The 17436-nt window shown below is 40.1% G+C and overlaps 2 protein-coding genes across 2 annotated transcripts in view; one reads left to right on the top strand and one right to left on the bottom strand.

Moving 5' to 3' along the window:
- The window catches only part of atxn7 (ataxin 7), a 30906-nt gene extending 26711 nt beyond the window's left edge, over positions 1-4195 (bottom strand). Inside the window, exons 1-2 of the mRNA XM_080845427.1 lie at positions 4055-4195; positions 2194-2289 (exon numbers count right to left, since the gene is read on the bottom strand). The gene's annotated coding sequence lies outside the window, so the exon portion shown is untranslated. The remainder of the gene's footprint in view (positions 1-2193; positions 2290-4054) is intronic.
- A 333-nt stretch (positions 4196-4528) lies between these two features.
- On the top strand, positions 4529-8523 carry thoc7 (THO complex 7). The gene is made up of 8 exons (XM_080845856.1): positions 4529-4575; positions 5071-5191; positions 5481-5608; positions 5695-5781; positions 5991-6048; positions 6350-6416; positions 6576-6645; positions 7650-8523. The coding sequence occupies exons 1-8, from the start codon at positions 4557-4559 to the stop codon at positions 7706-7708; spliced, it is 609 nt and encodes a 202-aa protein (XP_080701982.1). The 5' UTR covers positions 4529-4556; the 3' UTR covers positions 7709-8523.
- The last annotated feature ends 8913 nt before the right edge of the window (positions 8524-17436 follow it).

Raw genomic sequence — 17436 nt, 5'->3', positions numbered from 1 at the left:
TGTGACCACACGTGCGAGAGGGAGAAATGAGGAGTGCATGACATGAGATCTTGGTGCATTTTTTGCTCATTTGCTAATTAACATCATGTCTAGTCATCACTATCAATTCATAACATAGGCTAAAAATTATCACAAATAATGTATGTTCTAACTAGCACTAGTGTTCATATTAGTTAGCAATCATATATCCGCTAGTGTCAACTTTTACGTTACATTGTAGAGGCTCAGCATGGTGACCTGTCAATGTATTTGCTGGTTCTAGTCTGTTAAAAGACCCACGATTACCAAAGCAGTATTCTTTATCTCCCTTTAATGTGCATTCATCAATTTCCATTACATGACGATGCATGTGATCCTATGTGTGTGTCTGCAATGAGAATGGGGACTAATTAGCACTGCACTGAATTACTTAGTTATTGCTACACGATAACAATTACACAACTAATATTACTCGATACATATAATTGTGGACATTACACAAGGCAACATGAATCTCATTCATAGCTCATCCAGTCGAAATCTTAACAGGATGAACCCATCTCCATTACAGCGAATCAATATCAGGACATTTATAAATCTCCGCTTAGCATGCTAATCGCTACTCATAGCAACGTGCACTCAATACACTACCTATATACTAGTGATGCGCGGGTTACCCAATTACCCGCGGGCACCCGCCGGCCGGGTGGGTTGGGTAGCAGTTTTCTCTAAGTATCGCGGGTTCGGTTGGGGCGGGTCAAAATAGTCAAAACCCGCAAACCGGAACTTTTGGAATACATAGGTGAAATCGCAATTTTGCGTTAGCCTACAGAACTTATCAATTACATCCCACTGTCACAAAGTTATTGCACTCAAAGCTCCCACTTCTGCTAGTCGTCTGAGTTAGGCTACATAACTTGGGTGTCCACCTCACATTTTATTCTATACTTTATATTTTGTAAAATTATGATTACCTTTTAGAATGGTATAGTTTAAGATACAGCTGCGGTTAGTTTATCCCAACACGCCATCCGTAGTTTTTGTTTGCACCGCCAAAACTTCTAGGAGGACTCCAATAATGGCTGACTTAATAAGAGAGAAGATTAAAAAAGGCGATGCAAAGGTTGTACGGAAAGCCTACCAAAAGAGCAAGGTGCGGGAAACATTTGGACAAGTCGTGCTGTCCGATGACACCATTGCAGACTACGTCATGTGTCTTCAATGTGAGGCGCTGTACAAATATGATGGGCATAAAACAGGTACATCAAATCTGTTATTATTGCCTGCGCTATGTGTCTGTTTGTGGGAACATCATAGATAGACATAGGCTATGTCTTCCACGCATTTGTTCTTCAATAAATAATTGCGTAAAGCTGTCGTTGTTGTTGTTTGATGTAGACCTGCCGTTGAAGTTTCACAATAATGCGAATTTAGCGCAAATCCTTCTCATTTAGTTACGTGTTAAATTAGGCATAACCCTCAGCCCCAGGCTTTTTATTTTATTTGTTGTTATTATTATTTTTATTTTTTTGCGGGTCAAATTGGGCAGGTCGGGCGGGCCGCTTCAGAATTCCCCACGGGTCGGGCGGGGTGGTTTGGAAAATGTCTTGGGTCGGGTTGGGGCGGGTGTTAAAATAACGCCCTCTCGCGCATCACTACTATATACAGTACATAAACATAAAAAAAAAAGTTTTTTTTTTTTTTTTTTTTTTAATTGTCACCGATACCCGATCTAGAAATGTCTTCAATATCGACACCGATACCGATACAAATATCGGATCGGTGCATCCCTAGACTCGACCTTGGGGTAATCCTAACGTTTTCTAAACCTTCTCTGTTTTAGCGGTCTAATGTTGGAGCTGCCGCTGGAAAAATATATCGAACTGACATCACGATCAAATAGCCAAGGCTACCATCAACTCTTGTAGTTCCTACATCACAATGTAAACAGAAGGGTTTGAGAGGGGTGGTTAGGGGCCCGTTCCTGGAAGTTGTCGCGCTACCTGGGTAGTGACCAGAGAACCTTGAGTTGAAAAGTGCCTAGTATTGCCATTTAAATCTATAAAATACATGGATCATTTCTCATCCTGGTTTAAAAATCAATTCATGATTACATATTATATATACTCACTAGACAAATAAAGAGTTACTTGAGAGAACTGGTGTTTGTGATCAGGAAATTTGGCTCAACAATGAAAATCAATAGGTTCATACCTTATCAACTGAGAAAAAGGGACTTCACTTTGTAAAATCAGTAGATCCTCATCAGTTTAGATGTCAAGGTCCCACCATACAATCTGAAAGGGTAATCTGAAGAGGAGGCAAGGGAGGGACAGAGAAAGTGACATAATTAGTTTCACTGCTTTGTGATTGTGGATGCAATAATCACTGTTTGGGGAATTATCTGTTGTCTGTCTGTAAGGCAGACTCTACAGCACTGCTAAGAATGGATCTGGCCATGGCTTTTTGATCTACAGCGGAGTAATCCAATCCAATAAGCACTATCCCCACGTTAACCGCCTGAGAGTCCTGCAGTTACCAGCTCAATAATCCTTTTCGAGGATGACAAAAGGTAGTGACTAGAATTGGCCTTTTCCTAATGGTGTTTAAGAATGTTCCACATCATAGATTCACAAGATTATAAAGAAAGACACCTTTTCAGAGATATTACTTCTTCATTATATTAATTTTCCAATGAGTAGCAATACTGATTAAAAGTCAGTATTGAAATGGTATACAGCTGTAAATTAAGTACATAACAAATCTTTCATAATGACTACTGTAATGATGTTCTATATGCCATTGGTCAGTCAAGATGAACTTAACTATGCCACAAGTTAACCTTAATGTGAAAATGATAAAAGAATATAACAATGTTACAATGATACAAGAGTGATCAATGATGGTAATACGTTTTTAAAAAACTGATTTTCCTGTTTATAATTACATAAAATCTCGTTTTTGCTGTCTATATTTGGACCTCTCTTACAGTACCATTTATGTCAGAAGAACTGTTGTTCCGCTGATGCATAGTTGTGGTGTAATGAATGGACATAGAAAAATAGACCTAAAACAGGCATATCACTTTGTACAAAGTTATGTGTTAAGTAGATTGTGCTTTTGGTAAGGAAACAGAGCAGTAGTTGTACTAAGTAGCTAAATAGTGTATAGCCTCATTCCTTAAACTTTTATACCATAAACTAAAATATGCAAATATGAAAATGTAAAGCTGGTATTTACAAACTTTGAGATGCTTCTAAAAAGCATGCAAGCCAATCAAGTACAGATCCTGTCTTCATGTGAAAGTGTGCCATTCCCAACTAATGTTGAGGGACATATCAGCTGATGACAGTTTGTGTACCAACACATACCTATTTATCATCATCAACATAGATCAATATAAGCTGTGCTTCAGCACAAATGTAATTAATAAAGTCAAATCTGTGAGAGATTTCACAAAGACCAGTTTAACTACAGTGTAAGTGTTCCTGTTCTGTGTGACAATTAAGTAAAATAGAGGTGCGGATGAATGCTTCAGTCAAGCAACCAATCTACGCTGATCCAATTGCTGTCCTGAAAAACATGGCTTCTGTCAACAAATGCGAATTATTTAAAAAGTATGCAACCGCAATCAATATACATCATCATGTGCACTGAAATATGTCACAGAAATAAAAACGCATTCCCTATGCATTCTTTCGCTGCAACACAAACGTACTCTGACTGGAATGTAACTTATTGGGAAGTTCACGTTAGTTGTTCTTCTTCAAGAGTCAAGACAGTTGGCCATGAAACAGATAATGAAATAATACATCAAACTGACCTATCTATGGTCAAGTGATATAAAAGGGTATTGGTTTAAAGAAGCATAATATATGCATCTTAAACATACAATCACGTCACCACAACACAATGTTACTTGCATCCAAGGAGAGGCAGTGGTTAGCTTGTTAGCCTCACCGCTTGCTGGGCAAGCCAGCCATTTAGGAAAGCTAGCAAGCTAGTTAGCATGAAGCAGGCTATCTGGCTGAACAGCAATTAGCAGCTAGAGTCGAAAAAATGTTTTGTTTCTTACCAATGCCCTGGACGTAGGAGATGCAGAAACAGCCACTAACAGAATAAAGTCGGTTGATTGTGACATATATTTAAAATTGAAGATCGTGAAAAGAGCGAATGCAGTGTTCACTGACTGTGGAGGTCTTCACCAGGTGCTTCCATGTCTGTTTACCAGGCAGCATTGTGGGACACACACGTCACTGTACCCTTTACCCGCACGCATGCACGTTGGGATGACTGTCTATGATCACCATGCACTCTTAAAAGCCTTTAACTGTGCAAGAAACTGTTGCCATTTTGTTTTATTTCATGCATATTTTGAAAGTTTGGGAAAAGAAACGATTGCTCCACAATAGTAGGAATGGCAGTGCAGTTTAATAATCTCATGGCCATCACCTTGTGTTGATAGCCAACCAGCAGTGTCAAGCATAGGGGCGGGGCAGTCTTCTAGCCAGCACGGTATGTTGTCACCAGGTTGTCAATAAAGTTTTCTTTAGAAGGCGTGCGTATTTCGAAGATAAATGGGGGCAGTAACTGATGGTAAGGCTGTTTAATTCGTTTCTGTAGTTGACCAATCTCATGTTTATTCTGAAACCATTGCGCCCTGTTTAAGATAGATCAATTAACATACTAGTTGAAGTGAATCAAGGAATTATCAGCAGAGTATATTAACTTTTCCCACAATACAGTTTATTAGCCGGCTAGCTCTCGTTAGCTTGTTGTTCGGATGCTATCCATAAAGTTACAGTTAGCTAGATAGTCAACAAAGTACTTAGTGGTCTTGGTAGATCGGCAGAAGACCAAATCTCTAAACCTAGCTTTGCTATAGCGGTTACATCGATATGGGTGTGTTTCGAGTTAAAAGATGTTTAAAATGTAGCCGGCAGCTGAACGCTGTAGCTGGCTAACCCACACGTTAGCATTGACATTAGCTTAATGCTATCGTTAGCTTAAAAACATTCGACTCCTTTCTATAACACACTGGTACATTATAATGACTAACTCCGTGCATACGTATGCCTTATTCTGCTCTAGACGAGGTTATTCGAAAACGTCTCCTTATTGATGGGGACGGGGCTGGAGACGACCGACGTATTAATGTTCTCCTCAAAAGCTTCACAAAATGGTGCAACTCAACTGGTTCACCTGAGGAGGGGTAAGTCAGTGGAAATCGGAAAATGCACCACTTTATTCGTTCATTCATTCATTCATTCCTCGGGCAGTCGGTTGATTTCATGCAAAAAGATCATCCACTGCATTTGACACTTGAAACAACAACTTGTGCGGATACACATGAATTGGAGAAATCGTTTGACTGTCCCCCTCCTCTAGAAACTTCCCGTTTTTGACATAATACACTAAACATTGGACCTGGAACTCCAAAATGTAGACTACTCAATATGTAATATTCAACCAGGCAGTTGAACTATTGTCTGTTCTTTCAGAGTAATCCAGTACCAGAGGATGTTGGGCACCCTGTCACAATGTGAATTTTCAATGGGGAAGACCCTGCTAGTATATGACATGAATCTCAAGGAAATGGAAAATTATGAAAAGATCTACACAGATATTGGTGAGTACCATTGTTTCTAATACAGGACTACTGACAATTGTATCTGATTCAGTTATGATGATTCACTTTTTTTTTATATATAATAGAGCAAAACATAACATCAGCCCATGAAAAAATAGCAGAGTGCAAAAAGGAAATTCAGCGGGCTAAAAGAATACGAAAAAATCGACAAGGTATGACATATCTGACAAAGCAGTGAAATATTTTATTGTATCTGTTCCGATCTGTTCAGTTTATGATTTTGCCCTCATCATGCACGCCGTATACAAGACATAACAATCCGCTGTACATGTGCTGTACATTTAATCCTTACAGTATAAGGTGCATCATTGTATAGTTGTTTGTGTTCCACTTGCCAATATATCTTTTCCCCTTGCAACAGAGTATGATGCTTTAGCAAAGGTCATTCAGCAGCATCCAGACCGTCATGAGACCCTGAAGTGAGTATAATCCTCTACAAATCCTAGGCATGTTTGAGTACTCCATCAATTTGGAAATTAAATGGATTTTGTAGATGGGGCTTTCTTTCCTAGCTTACAGGGAACAGTGCAAGATCTCAGTCTCATTGTGTCTTAGTTGATGGTCTGTAGAGATTTGATGCTAAAGATGGAAAAAAGATAGGATGGTGTAAGTGTGTATGTGGAAAAATGTGTGAAGTTGTGTTAAGTTAACCTCTTTTGTCTGCCTTGTAGATAGGTGATTGACTGTTCAGTTTTAATAAGCACCCTTCCATATCCACAGGCAGCTTGAAGCACTCGACAAGGAACTTCAGCAGCTTTCACAGATTAAAGAGAATGTGGAAGATAAGGTATGCCTGAGGTGTGGCGCTTTGCACACTTACTGTTTGAAACCTGGTTTCCAGCACCTTATGTGGTATCTTGTTTGTGTTTACCAGCACCTTAGTGGTATATTGTTTGTGTTTACCCCACCTTATGTGGTATCTTGTTTGTGTTTTGTTCTGTCACAGTTGGAGTTGCGAAAGAAGCAGTTCCATGTCCTCCTCAGTACGATCCAGGAACTACAGCAGACGCTGGAGAGTAAGAAAATCTCTAATTTTTCGTCCTTGTATTCAGTCATTCACTTTTTAATGCAGACAGTGATGATTGGACCACATACTGGTAGAATCACGACTAGTTGCTGTCAGAATGGCATTATTTTGAAGAAGTGATAGTAAAGTAACATTTGCTGTTGTGCCAGCCTCATGTGTGAATCATTCAGGATATGCTGTTTTAGGGACTACTGACTTTTACCAATGAATATCACCACAGTAACAGTCTCCAGTTTCTTTGCAATTTGTCCCACCAGAGTTGTGTATGTAGATTTAACAAATAAAAACGAAATTATGCTAAACTTTAAGAGAATATTTTGAATATGGACAATTTTTAGCACTTCATTTTGGGATTATTCACTGTGCCTTGTGTAGGCTAAAGGGATGAGAAGCCAAAGTTGACACGATCATGATTTTTCCTGGCAGACCTCTGAAGCTTTGGCAGCTGCAATGCTTTTTTTAGTTTGAGTTCCATTAGCCATAAAACGGGTTGCACAAGGTCTCTGTCTATTGTGGAATATTGTGTTGGCAGCATATGAGTGTTAACATGAGGATTAATCATAGCCAGAGCATCTCTACCTGTTGTGACATAGAACTGCACTGTTGTGGTGGGACTGGCTTGCCATGATTGGCTTGTTTAGGTTTCCTTGCGTGTTGTACTGCATGTTGTACCGCGTGTTGTACCGCGTGTTGTACCGCGTGTTGTACCGCGTGTTGTACCGCGTGTTGTACCGCGTGTTGTACCGCGTGTTGTACCGCGTGTTGTACCGCGTGTTGTCCTGACACAGGGTTCTGTTGGGGCACAAACATAATTGCGCCCTCAAACTTTTAACATTAAAATACTACATCCCCCACTGGTATTAGGTTAATTGTGTATCCGTTTTGAAAGTTTCTCCAGGTTGTGATGGGCATAATATTGTGCAATATGAAATTTAGTTAACCAATGTTGCAGTTGGAGACGTACACTAATGTTGTGGTGTTTTCTCTCCTCAGTTGATGAAAAGTCAGAGAATGACGATACTCATGAGAGCTCGATGGAAAATGGAGACTGATGCTGCTGGCTGTTGCTAACGCTAACTGATCATGTGTTTTCTTGTGCGCGATCACTGAAGTTCATTCCTCCCCAGCCCGCCCGAGCCTTTATGTAGATCGTGCAGTCTTTTCTGTTTCATTTTTACATGCTGTGAAATGCATTGTTAACATTAAACTGTTTTGAAAATGTTTCCAAACTTTTGAATTCCTCAGGACTAATTTTGATCGTGTATGGCCCCTCACCCCCCTCAACAAATCACAGCTAAACGCTCTGAGATGGTACCACAGTCTCTGTGAGCATTGCATAATTTCTCAAATCCCAGCTTTAGCCTTTATGGTACCGTTGTCGTTTTGAGTATTGTTTCATGTCTCAGGCCCAGTAAACACACCTCAGACATTAGTACATGAAATATTTTTTTTAAATTATTTTTATTTTTATAATTTACTTTAATAACCTGGCTTTTTCAACTTCAGCTAATTAACTTGTCAGGCTGTTGAGCCACTCCAATAAAAGGCAGCTTGTTGTTATCAGCAAACCACTCCAGTTCCCCATGCATTGCTTCCACTTAAAATATTCACTTTGAACAATTAGTTGAAAACACTAGGGGTTTTCAATAACCATGGTGTTTCTCATACATACTCTCATACTTTTCAGTCATACCACTAGGTGGGGCTCTGTGCCACAAACATTTTCAATTCATTTTTAATAATGGTCTCCAATATAAAAATGTATGTAAAACTTAATTATGGGTTATTGCCTTAATAGTTAAGAACCACATCTGAAAAGCTGATAAGTGTATTATGTAATGAGGAAAAATAAAACTTCTGGAATCTTTTCCTATCTTTTAACAATGTGTTATCTTTTATTTAGCATGTACATCCTTTGAAACGGAACACTTTATGCTTTCGACAAACCCCCCCCCCCCGTTACTCTTGAATTTTAACCTCACTTGTAAGTCACTTTGGATCAAAGCATATGCTTAAATTACCTCAAAACAGGACATATCTTGAGGCATATGTCGTCATCTGTGTGAAAGAACATATATGTAAAAGTTCTGAACTTCAAACTTGTTCTTTAAAGGTCATTCACCATGTGTTCTTATTCATCGAGACCTCGTTGACAGATGTGGTCTTTGAGGTTGAGGTACTGTAGCCGTATAATTCAACAACTTTTAACTTATATCTAACCCTTCACAAAAAACAGCACTGGTCTGCAATTCTTCAAAATCTACGAAATCTTTCCAAGCTGCACAGATCGAACCTAATGGTATATCAACACGGCCATCTATAGTATCTGTTTTTTTAGACCTGTGCATCCTTTTGCACTTGGTTATTTAGTTTCCAATACATTTCTCATTGCTTCCCTAAATACATTTGGGTGAATTAGCATTTATATTTTGCAGTGTGTTTAGTCCTAGCTAGTGTAAGGGGGTAGCCATTTTCAGGTAGCAAATAACATAAATACACACTATAAAGGTTGTTTCAGTGGAGAGGAGAATGCATTAGCGAAATAATGAATAACTTGTATAATAATTTAAAATGAGGTATTTGTGTGTGCATCGTGTAGACTGAATATACAGCCACTGTGGGTATGTAAACACTGTTGTAATTTATGCTGTTTAAAGCCAGCAGATGTCACCAGTGACATGCGGGACTGATGGTTCTAACAGTGTGAGTATTCATATGCATTTACCAACCTCAGTGTTCATATATTATGATGCATTATCACCCTCTAGAAAAATGACCTTTATAAATGCTAAGGGAGAGCAGAAAAACAGAGTTCCTTAAAAGGCCTGGAACAGAGAAAGGCCTATCTGGGTACACTAGTGGATGGAGGACTAACCTCCTAAAACGGTAAGGGATTCTTATCTTAAGAAGCCCGGATGATTCCAAACTATGTGTGTGGAATACCGAACCAACAAACCTGAATCCATATGCAGTTCATCTTGTGTTATCAGTCTGTATCAATCGGTAATTAACATGACAGCCTCATCATTAATACTGGTTGAGTACTTAATGCTTTTCTTCATACCATGCATGTGTGACAGACTGGCATTGACAGAGAGATTATGACAGGGGTGCAGGCTAGTGTGCATTAGGCTATGACCACACGTGATGAAGTATGACGGACTGCGATCCTGCAATGTGCGTGATGTGGAGTGTGACACTGCGGCCGCTACAGATGCTGTCCAGCTGCTTCCTGGATGGCTTCCAGCAAATCAGAGGTGACGGACAGGCTGAGGGTGAGCAGCAGGAAGTCCTCCAGCCCCATCTTCCACTCGCTGTGGCTCTCCAGCTCCCTTATGACCTCCTTGTAGGAAGCCTTCCATTCCTGGCCCTGTGTGAAACATGCAACACAAATGTCAACACGGTAAAGTTAGCGCTCTGACTCAACATTGCATGTTTGTGACCATGCTTTTCCAGGCAGTTATATAGCTATACTTTCTGGTGCAGTGCTGTGATATCTTTACAACATTGGCTATTGGGCCTCAAAAAATATGATGGATTTTATCTTTGTCCTTGCTTTAAAAAACTTAAATGCTTAAACCTAAACTTTTGATAGAGTCAATCAAAGGTGTGTCTCTAATTACAGTTTTTCACAATTGCTAAAACACATTTCTTGAAACAGTCACTCATTTTCTCTAAACACGCGCTAAACACAAAACCTCATCTTCAAGCACTATTTACAAAACCTCTGAATCCTCTTGAAAAATGAAACTTTCGTCTCAAAACAGTGTTACCTGCTCAAAATCAAATCATAAACAAAGTGATCAAAATGATATACACTTTCAAGCAGTCACTAAACAATACACCAAATAATTGAAAACACATTGTTCAAAACATATAGTTCTCAGGGAGAAGTACATTTTTTTTTTTATCTCAAAACAAATTTCATATTTATCTATCATTGTCTTTTGATGAATGAAAACATGTTCTGTCATAGTAGCTATACAAATGTATCAGAAATTACTACTCTGCTCTAATTTGTGTTGGTTCTTTCTCCTTCTTGTACCCCTATATAGTACTGTACCCTGCATCTCACTATTCACAACTCACTCTTGTTCTTTGTTGATATGAACCTGCAACCAGTCAAAATCTATTGAGCAGTCAGTACTGTTACTGTACCAAATAGAAAGCACAATGTTCAAGGCCATACAACTTGTTTACAATATTGTACATTATACAGCCTGCAATGCACTGTAGGCCTACTACAGTACACACTACTACAGTAAAATGGACAAAAATCAAAGGAGTCAACGTGGTGTTCACTTGTCCTCGTCCACTCACATTGTTTCTTCTATCCATTCTCAAACTTTCTCCTTACCACCTTCAACAACCTGTTTGCTCTCTAAACTGGCTTATATTGGTTGTGTCTCATCATTTGATACAAGTTAAATCAATTTTGAGTGGTTGTGTTTAATCAATGACATTTGTTCTCTATTTATATTTCATTGTTGCCACTTGTGTTTAGCATTATGGATGACATGTGAATTGGAGTGCAGAATGTGTTTTGAGACTGATAATGTGTTTAGAGTTTTGCTGAAAAGTCTAAGTGAGATCTGCAAATTGTGTTTTACCGTGTGAAATAGTTTTAGGTATTGACAACAGACTGCACAATTAGCTTCATGAGTACAGGCAACTGAGAACTTTGTTCAGCCAATGGGTTTTAGTGTTTTAGCAATCGTAAAAAACTGTAAGAACAGACAGAGCCAAGCTCTTTAACACTGGTGCAGCCTGCCTGCCTCTGCCCTGTGTTCTAATGGTGAAGGAGGGGAGGAAGCAGTGCTTCCAGCGTGAGGAGCACTGAAGCAAACAGACACGCACAGACGCCATGCAGCACGGCACCAACGCTACTGCCCCCTTCGAGATGCCATGTGAGCAGCCTCTTGAGGAAGCGCCCTCAGGGGGGGAGAGGTCAAGGCTGCACCCTAATGAGCTGCTGGATGACCCGAGTTGTGGCAGCGACAGTGGTAATGGCAGTGGCAGATGATGACGGCTTTGGAAGATGATTAAAAACCTGGGCTCTGTGTATGTATTAGGACTAGGTGGTGGTATTGGGGGTTGTTGGGTGGCGGCCTGTTATAACGGGTAATATAGCGCAGCGAAATGGCTGAGATGTGTTCCTCAAGCCCTCGCCCATATCAAGAGCTGCTCATTTCACTCATGCAGAGTGCGTCAACCCTGATCTGAAAAGTAAGGAATGTGATCAGTTTTACTCTCCTCAAGGTTTCCATTTGAATGGTTTTGAGGAGATCCCCTAACAGCCAAACATGTCTTTCACAACGGCTGCGTAGGGGAAGGGTGGGTACAGTTCTGCTGGCTCAAGAGACCCTTCATGGCTGTGACTGCGCTCAGGAGACTGCAGGGTTATGTGTTTGCTTTTTTATCTCACTCCACACATAGAGGGTGGGTCTTTGGAAGAGGAGGTTGATGGTGTTCTTTAATAGTACATTTGTGTGAAGCCTTACCCGTGTGAAAGCCTGAAACTGTGTCAGTAATATCTTTCTAACAGCTCTTCTGCTGATTCTACCATCTGGACCTGCAGAGCTGTAAAAGACCAGCACCAGAGCTGCCATCGCCTTCTCCAGATTGTAGCCTCTGGACAAGGCTAGAGAGAGAAGAGAAGAGAAGAGAGAGGAAGAGAGAAAGTGAGAGAGAGAGAGAGAGAGAGAGAGGAAGGGAGAGAGAGAGCAGGAGGGAGGGAGAGAGAAAGTGTGAGAGAGAGAGAGAAGAGAAGAGAGAGGAAGAGAGAAAGAGAGAGAAAGAGAGAGAGAGAGGGAGGGAGAGAGAGAGGGAGGGAGGAAGGGAGAGAGAAAGTGAGAGAGAGAGAGAGGGGGGAGGGAGGGATGGAGGGAGAGAGAGGCAGGGAGGGAGAGAGAGCGCATAGTATTGTGAGAGCAGTAGTCCCTCGTGGATCTATAGGCCTCATCATGCTGAAAATATCTCCCCATAGATTGAATCTGCAGCAGAGCGTAGCTCATTCCATGCACTGATATTATTTCTCCGTGCTGGAAAGATAAAATAGCTGGCTGTGTGGCCAGGCCACTGTGGCTACGAATGGCAGATGGTCTTTCGATCCGACCACTTCTATATGAGAGGGCAGACAGGGACACGGCTATCATTTTGCATCCATCCCACAACCCATCACTGACATTACCAATCTGCCATGAAGATAAGCTTTAAGTGAGGAGACTTACCTCCAATAGGCGCAAGTTCTTTTGGCAGTTTCAGCCTGTGTTCATAGGATAAAGTAGAAAGTGAATCAAGATAAAAGACTTAAAAAAAAGACTAAATTCTCTCTGGAAGTCTTAGGATTTCATTCAAATGAAACGCAGATGCAGCAGGCTCAAGATACTGTATGTAATGGATAGATTGCTATGATTTTCAGCACACTTCTTAAATTAAACAACTGTACAGTTCTATTCAACAAGACACTGCATAAGTAAGTGACCTACCCATCCGAGGTGTTCTTATGACCAGAATTGCCCTTTGTTTTTGATCCTATTTTGTTGTCTTTCTCAGGACTTGAAGAAGATCCCCCCATGTTGATAGGAAGCTTAAGATCACACAGGTATCTTGGCAACAGGTGCTCCAGTAAACTCATGTCCAACCTCCCCTCCCAAGTGGTGTTTGTTCAGCGCATATCTGTCGATCTGTCAGGAGGCAAAGGGCAGTCAAGACAAGACAAACCCTGGTGAGACAGGCAGGCCAACTAGGATTTAACAACAAACTCTGTGTGTGTCATTTTTCCATTTCTTACCTGTCTGTTTTATTATTGATTTCACTGGAAATGATCATGAATTGACAACACAAATGGAACAAAGTGATTATTTTTATTTTAGGAAATAGTTGGTATGTCATGTATATTCATAATCTCTTGGACAATACGAAAGTTTTGTTACAAGTTTGGCAACACAGAGCTGTTTGCTTTTTCTACTTTTTAAATGTCTCTTGTTTCCAAGCGCTGGTGAATAAGAATTCACTGTGCATAATTTTCAAGCAAGTACAAGAGGGTAATTACACTAAAATATGTATTTCATAAAACACAAGGGGGCATTCAGCATTTTCCTCTCCCCAGTATATTATGAAAAAGAGAGTCTTCTGTCTGCTATGCTGCCTCTAATTCAATTCCTGCTTTAAGCTGACGACAGCAGCTGAATTTCTCTCATTGGAGACTGAAGGGAGAAATAGCTGTGCGCACACAACACGAGGTCCTTGGATCGACGTGAGTCAGAGACCTGATGCCGGGGTGGGTACACACAGAAAACTTTGTTAGGGCATGGGAAAAATGTACCGGCACATGACACACAGGCCCTCAGAGTCTGTTGTTGTTTTTCCTGTCCGGCTTTTCCAGTGCTGGTGAGGAGAGGTGGGAATAATAAGACCAATCAGTGGGTGAATCTCATCAGAATGGACATACTAGTGTCACAAGCGTCAGCCAAACTGACATGTGCCAAAACCAGGTTTGTCGGTCTCTGCTCTCTGTGGCATTCCATCATAAGTCCCTTGTGGATGTCTCTGAACATTTGTTGTCTAGCAGTGTGAGCACATTGATGGTTTGATGGTTTGACACTAGAGGTCCAAAATATCTCCCTCTCGGTCGACTGGAAAATATCTTTCATAAACATATAAACAAGGTGTCAACAAGGCTGATTCATTCATAAACTCTGCTGATAGTGAAAATGTATTCTGCCCTACAAAGGCAAAGAGCAGTATGTGCATTTTTTCAAAAAATTTTTTTTTGCAGAAATTGAAAGTGCAGGGTCAGCTCTTCAATCTGTGAAAATTTTATGTTGATCAATAAACTGTTTCATGTAAATATTTGCAATTTAAATTTGCAGTGTGTATAGAAAAGTAGAAATAGAGTAAAACCAAGCCAAGTGCAGTATATGTCTTTACTGCAGTTTTCCTTGATTCTACATGCAATACCTTAATGTATGCGTGTGTAATTTTAAGCAGTAATACAAAGGCAAAACGCAGTTTAGCCTATAAAATTACCAGATTTTGCAAAAATGAAAAAAAAACTTAAAGGGTGGTGTTCACTTCACTTTAATCTATCTAATTATACATTTTGTTGTTAAATATAATTTAAAACTTTTACTTGGTGTAAAAAAAAACACAAAAAGCTGTTTTTCTCAGTTTGGGGTTTTTGCACTTACTGCTCTTTGGCTTTGTAGGGCAGTATTACTTGATTATGATTATAAGAATACTTTTCTGTAACTTGTCTGCATCTGTTGGATAGATGAGACTTAATTTGTACTTTACATATGTTCTCTTGTTTTGTTCTTGACACAGGATACATTTTGACGCCAGATATCAAATGACACAGTATACATTTCTAAAAGAGAGAAAGAGAGAATATTCAATTCACAGAGAATATGAGTTCAGCATTTGTACAACTTCTGACCATTTATCTTGCTGGCATCTCCACAAGTCTTAGCCAGAACACAGTGTGTCTAGTCATGCCTGAGTTTAATCAGAATCCCATTGACCCCTGTTTTCCCCTCAGCTAGGTAACATTAGGTACTGTTTCCCCTCAGCTAGGTAACATTAGGTACTGTTTCCCCTCAGCTAGGTAACATTAGGTACTGTTTCCCCTCAGCTAGGTAACATTAGGTACTGTTTCCCCTCAGCTAGGTAACATTAGGTACTGTTTCCCCTCAGCTAGGTAACATTAGGTACTGTTTCCCCTCAGCTAGGTAACATTAGGTACGTGGACATGGTGCCGCACTCTGTGGCGGTTCAAAAGTTTGATGGACGCTTCATTTTCAAATTAAGAAAAAGGAAAATAAGAAAAAAAAATGTGGGTTTTTCTGGATGTGAAATCATGCACATACAATAGACAAGATGTACTAGTATGCATCCAACAACTGCACATCAGAGACATGTTTTATTCCTACATGATCACCTGAGATTGGGAGGATCATATCCAAGAATGAAAGGAACACTTAGGCTATATTCAGCTTCAACTTCTCCATCAGCAGTACCATTAGTCAGAACTATTATATGCTCAACCACGAATCGCAAGCATTTGCAGAACATTTCAGTGTGATTTAGCCAGTTTGACGTAAATATGCATCACATTTGCTGTTGAGCTCAGGCCACAGAAAACTCTGAGAACTAACCACAGCTCACAGAAAATATCTTTAAGGCACACTGTATCAGGACAGGTAATTAGCGAGTAACTGAGTGGATGTAGTCTCCCAGTTGCAGTCGGCACTCTTTGTGAGAAACCTGAATGTTGGAGAGGCCTTCATCAAGAACTCATCTCTCTCAGGTCACAGACGAGACAAAGAAGCACCAGTCAGATGCTTACCCTCTGAATTCTCTTTTGCTGAACAGCCGGGGGGAAAAAGAAAACATGCTTTAGCACATCTGCTCTGTCACTATGGTAACAGCGCTGAGGTGTGCTTTAGAAGAAGTCAGAGCCCTTCAGTTGTCACAGAAACACCGGGTCAAAAATTGAACTATTTATCTGTGCCTGGGCACAATGGATGCGTCCATCTACCTACCACCCGACTGGACAGACATGGCTAAATAGATTGTCAGAAGAGATTGTAGCAATGTCGTTCTCCTAGCTCTTTCTTCAAATGGTTTTTTTACTTGGTATTGTTGCTTAATCTGCTCTGGGGCAGTGATGGGGATTTACATAGCAGACTGTCAAATTTGAATAGAAAAATATATTACATTTGAATAGAATGAAATAAACTTGCAAAATATTCTCTCCCCCAACAGTTCTGAAGACAAAAGACTTACTGTCACTAGGTAGCTCTTGATGTCTAATGTACCAGCAACTGTCTAAAGGTTGTGTCGTCCACTTGTGCTCCTTTTTTCTATTCTTGTTTCTTGCTTGTTTTGTGTTTTTGTGAAACATCCTGAATCAAAGGAAAATTCCACCAACTTGGCTTTGAGATCATTAGGAGATTCTACATTAGGCAAATTCCACCAGCCTGGCTTTGTGATCATTAGGAGAATCTCCGCTGTCCTCTAACTCAGTCCATGTCTCACAAGCCTGGCTGCTCATCAACTCAACGAGACCTGCCAGGCCCTGGCTAGATGCTATGGTGAATGGGCCACGGATGGCTCCGCTCCACTTGCCTCGGGTTATTGCATGGCCAAGTAGGACAGATTCCACAGCTCACTGCATGGCCTGAAAGACATCTCCGTCCATCGTCATAAACATGCACGGGCAGATAATTTGCAAGTGAAGAGGTATCAGCGCTAAAAAGCTCTAAAATAGCTCTCTATTTCAACACTGATCTGAAATATTAGAAAAAAACATCTACTGTTGTGTCTAGTGTTTGGAACTTGGAAAACAGCATGCCTGATATTGCATTTACATTAAAGTATAAACTACTAACATTAACTCTATAATATAGACTTGATTCAAGACCATGATGTTTTTATGCAGACTAACAAACTAAACAGCAAAACAGAACATATCAGGACTACGGTATTTTTTTGTGCAGTTCACCAATATGAACTCATTCTTAAATGTATGATATCTGTTTCACATACAGTAGTATCCATGTCTTCCTTAGCAGGGGTAAGGAAGCATAATGTAGTTTTTATTAAAGTAGAAAACACTAAGGTACTGTCTACTGTCCTTATCCACGGACAGGATGAACAGGATTTATTCCACACACATAACGGTAAATATCATGCCTTGGTCATTTGACTTTAAGCAAAGAACTTGACTTCATTCAGTGTTTTGTACAATAGCTTTATTGTCATCACTTGAAATGCA

Source organism: Sprattus sprattus (genome assembly GCF_963457725.1).
Source record: "Sprattus sprattus genome assembly, chromosome: 10".
NCBI classification, from domain to species: domain Eukaryota; kingdom Metazoa; phylum Chordata; class Actinopteri; order Clupeiformes; family Clupeidae; genus Sprattus; species Sprattus sprattus.
This window is presented reverse-complemented; position numbering and strand designations above follow the sequence as displayed.

Excerpts from the sequence above, each read along its gene's own strand:
- thoc7 (XM_080845856.1), top strand. Across the intron at positions 5,782-5,990 it reads AATACGAAAAAATCGACAAG|AGTATGATGCTTTAGCAAAG; the intron begins GTATGACATATC and ends CCCTTGCAACAG. Across the intron at positions 6,417-6,575 it reads AAGAGAATGTGGAAGATAAG|TTGGAGTTGCGAAAGAAGCA; the intron begins GTATGCCTGAGG and ends GTTCTGTCACAG.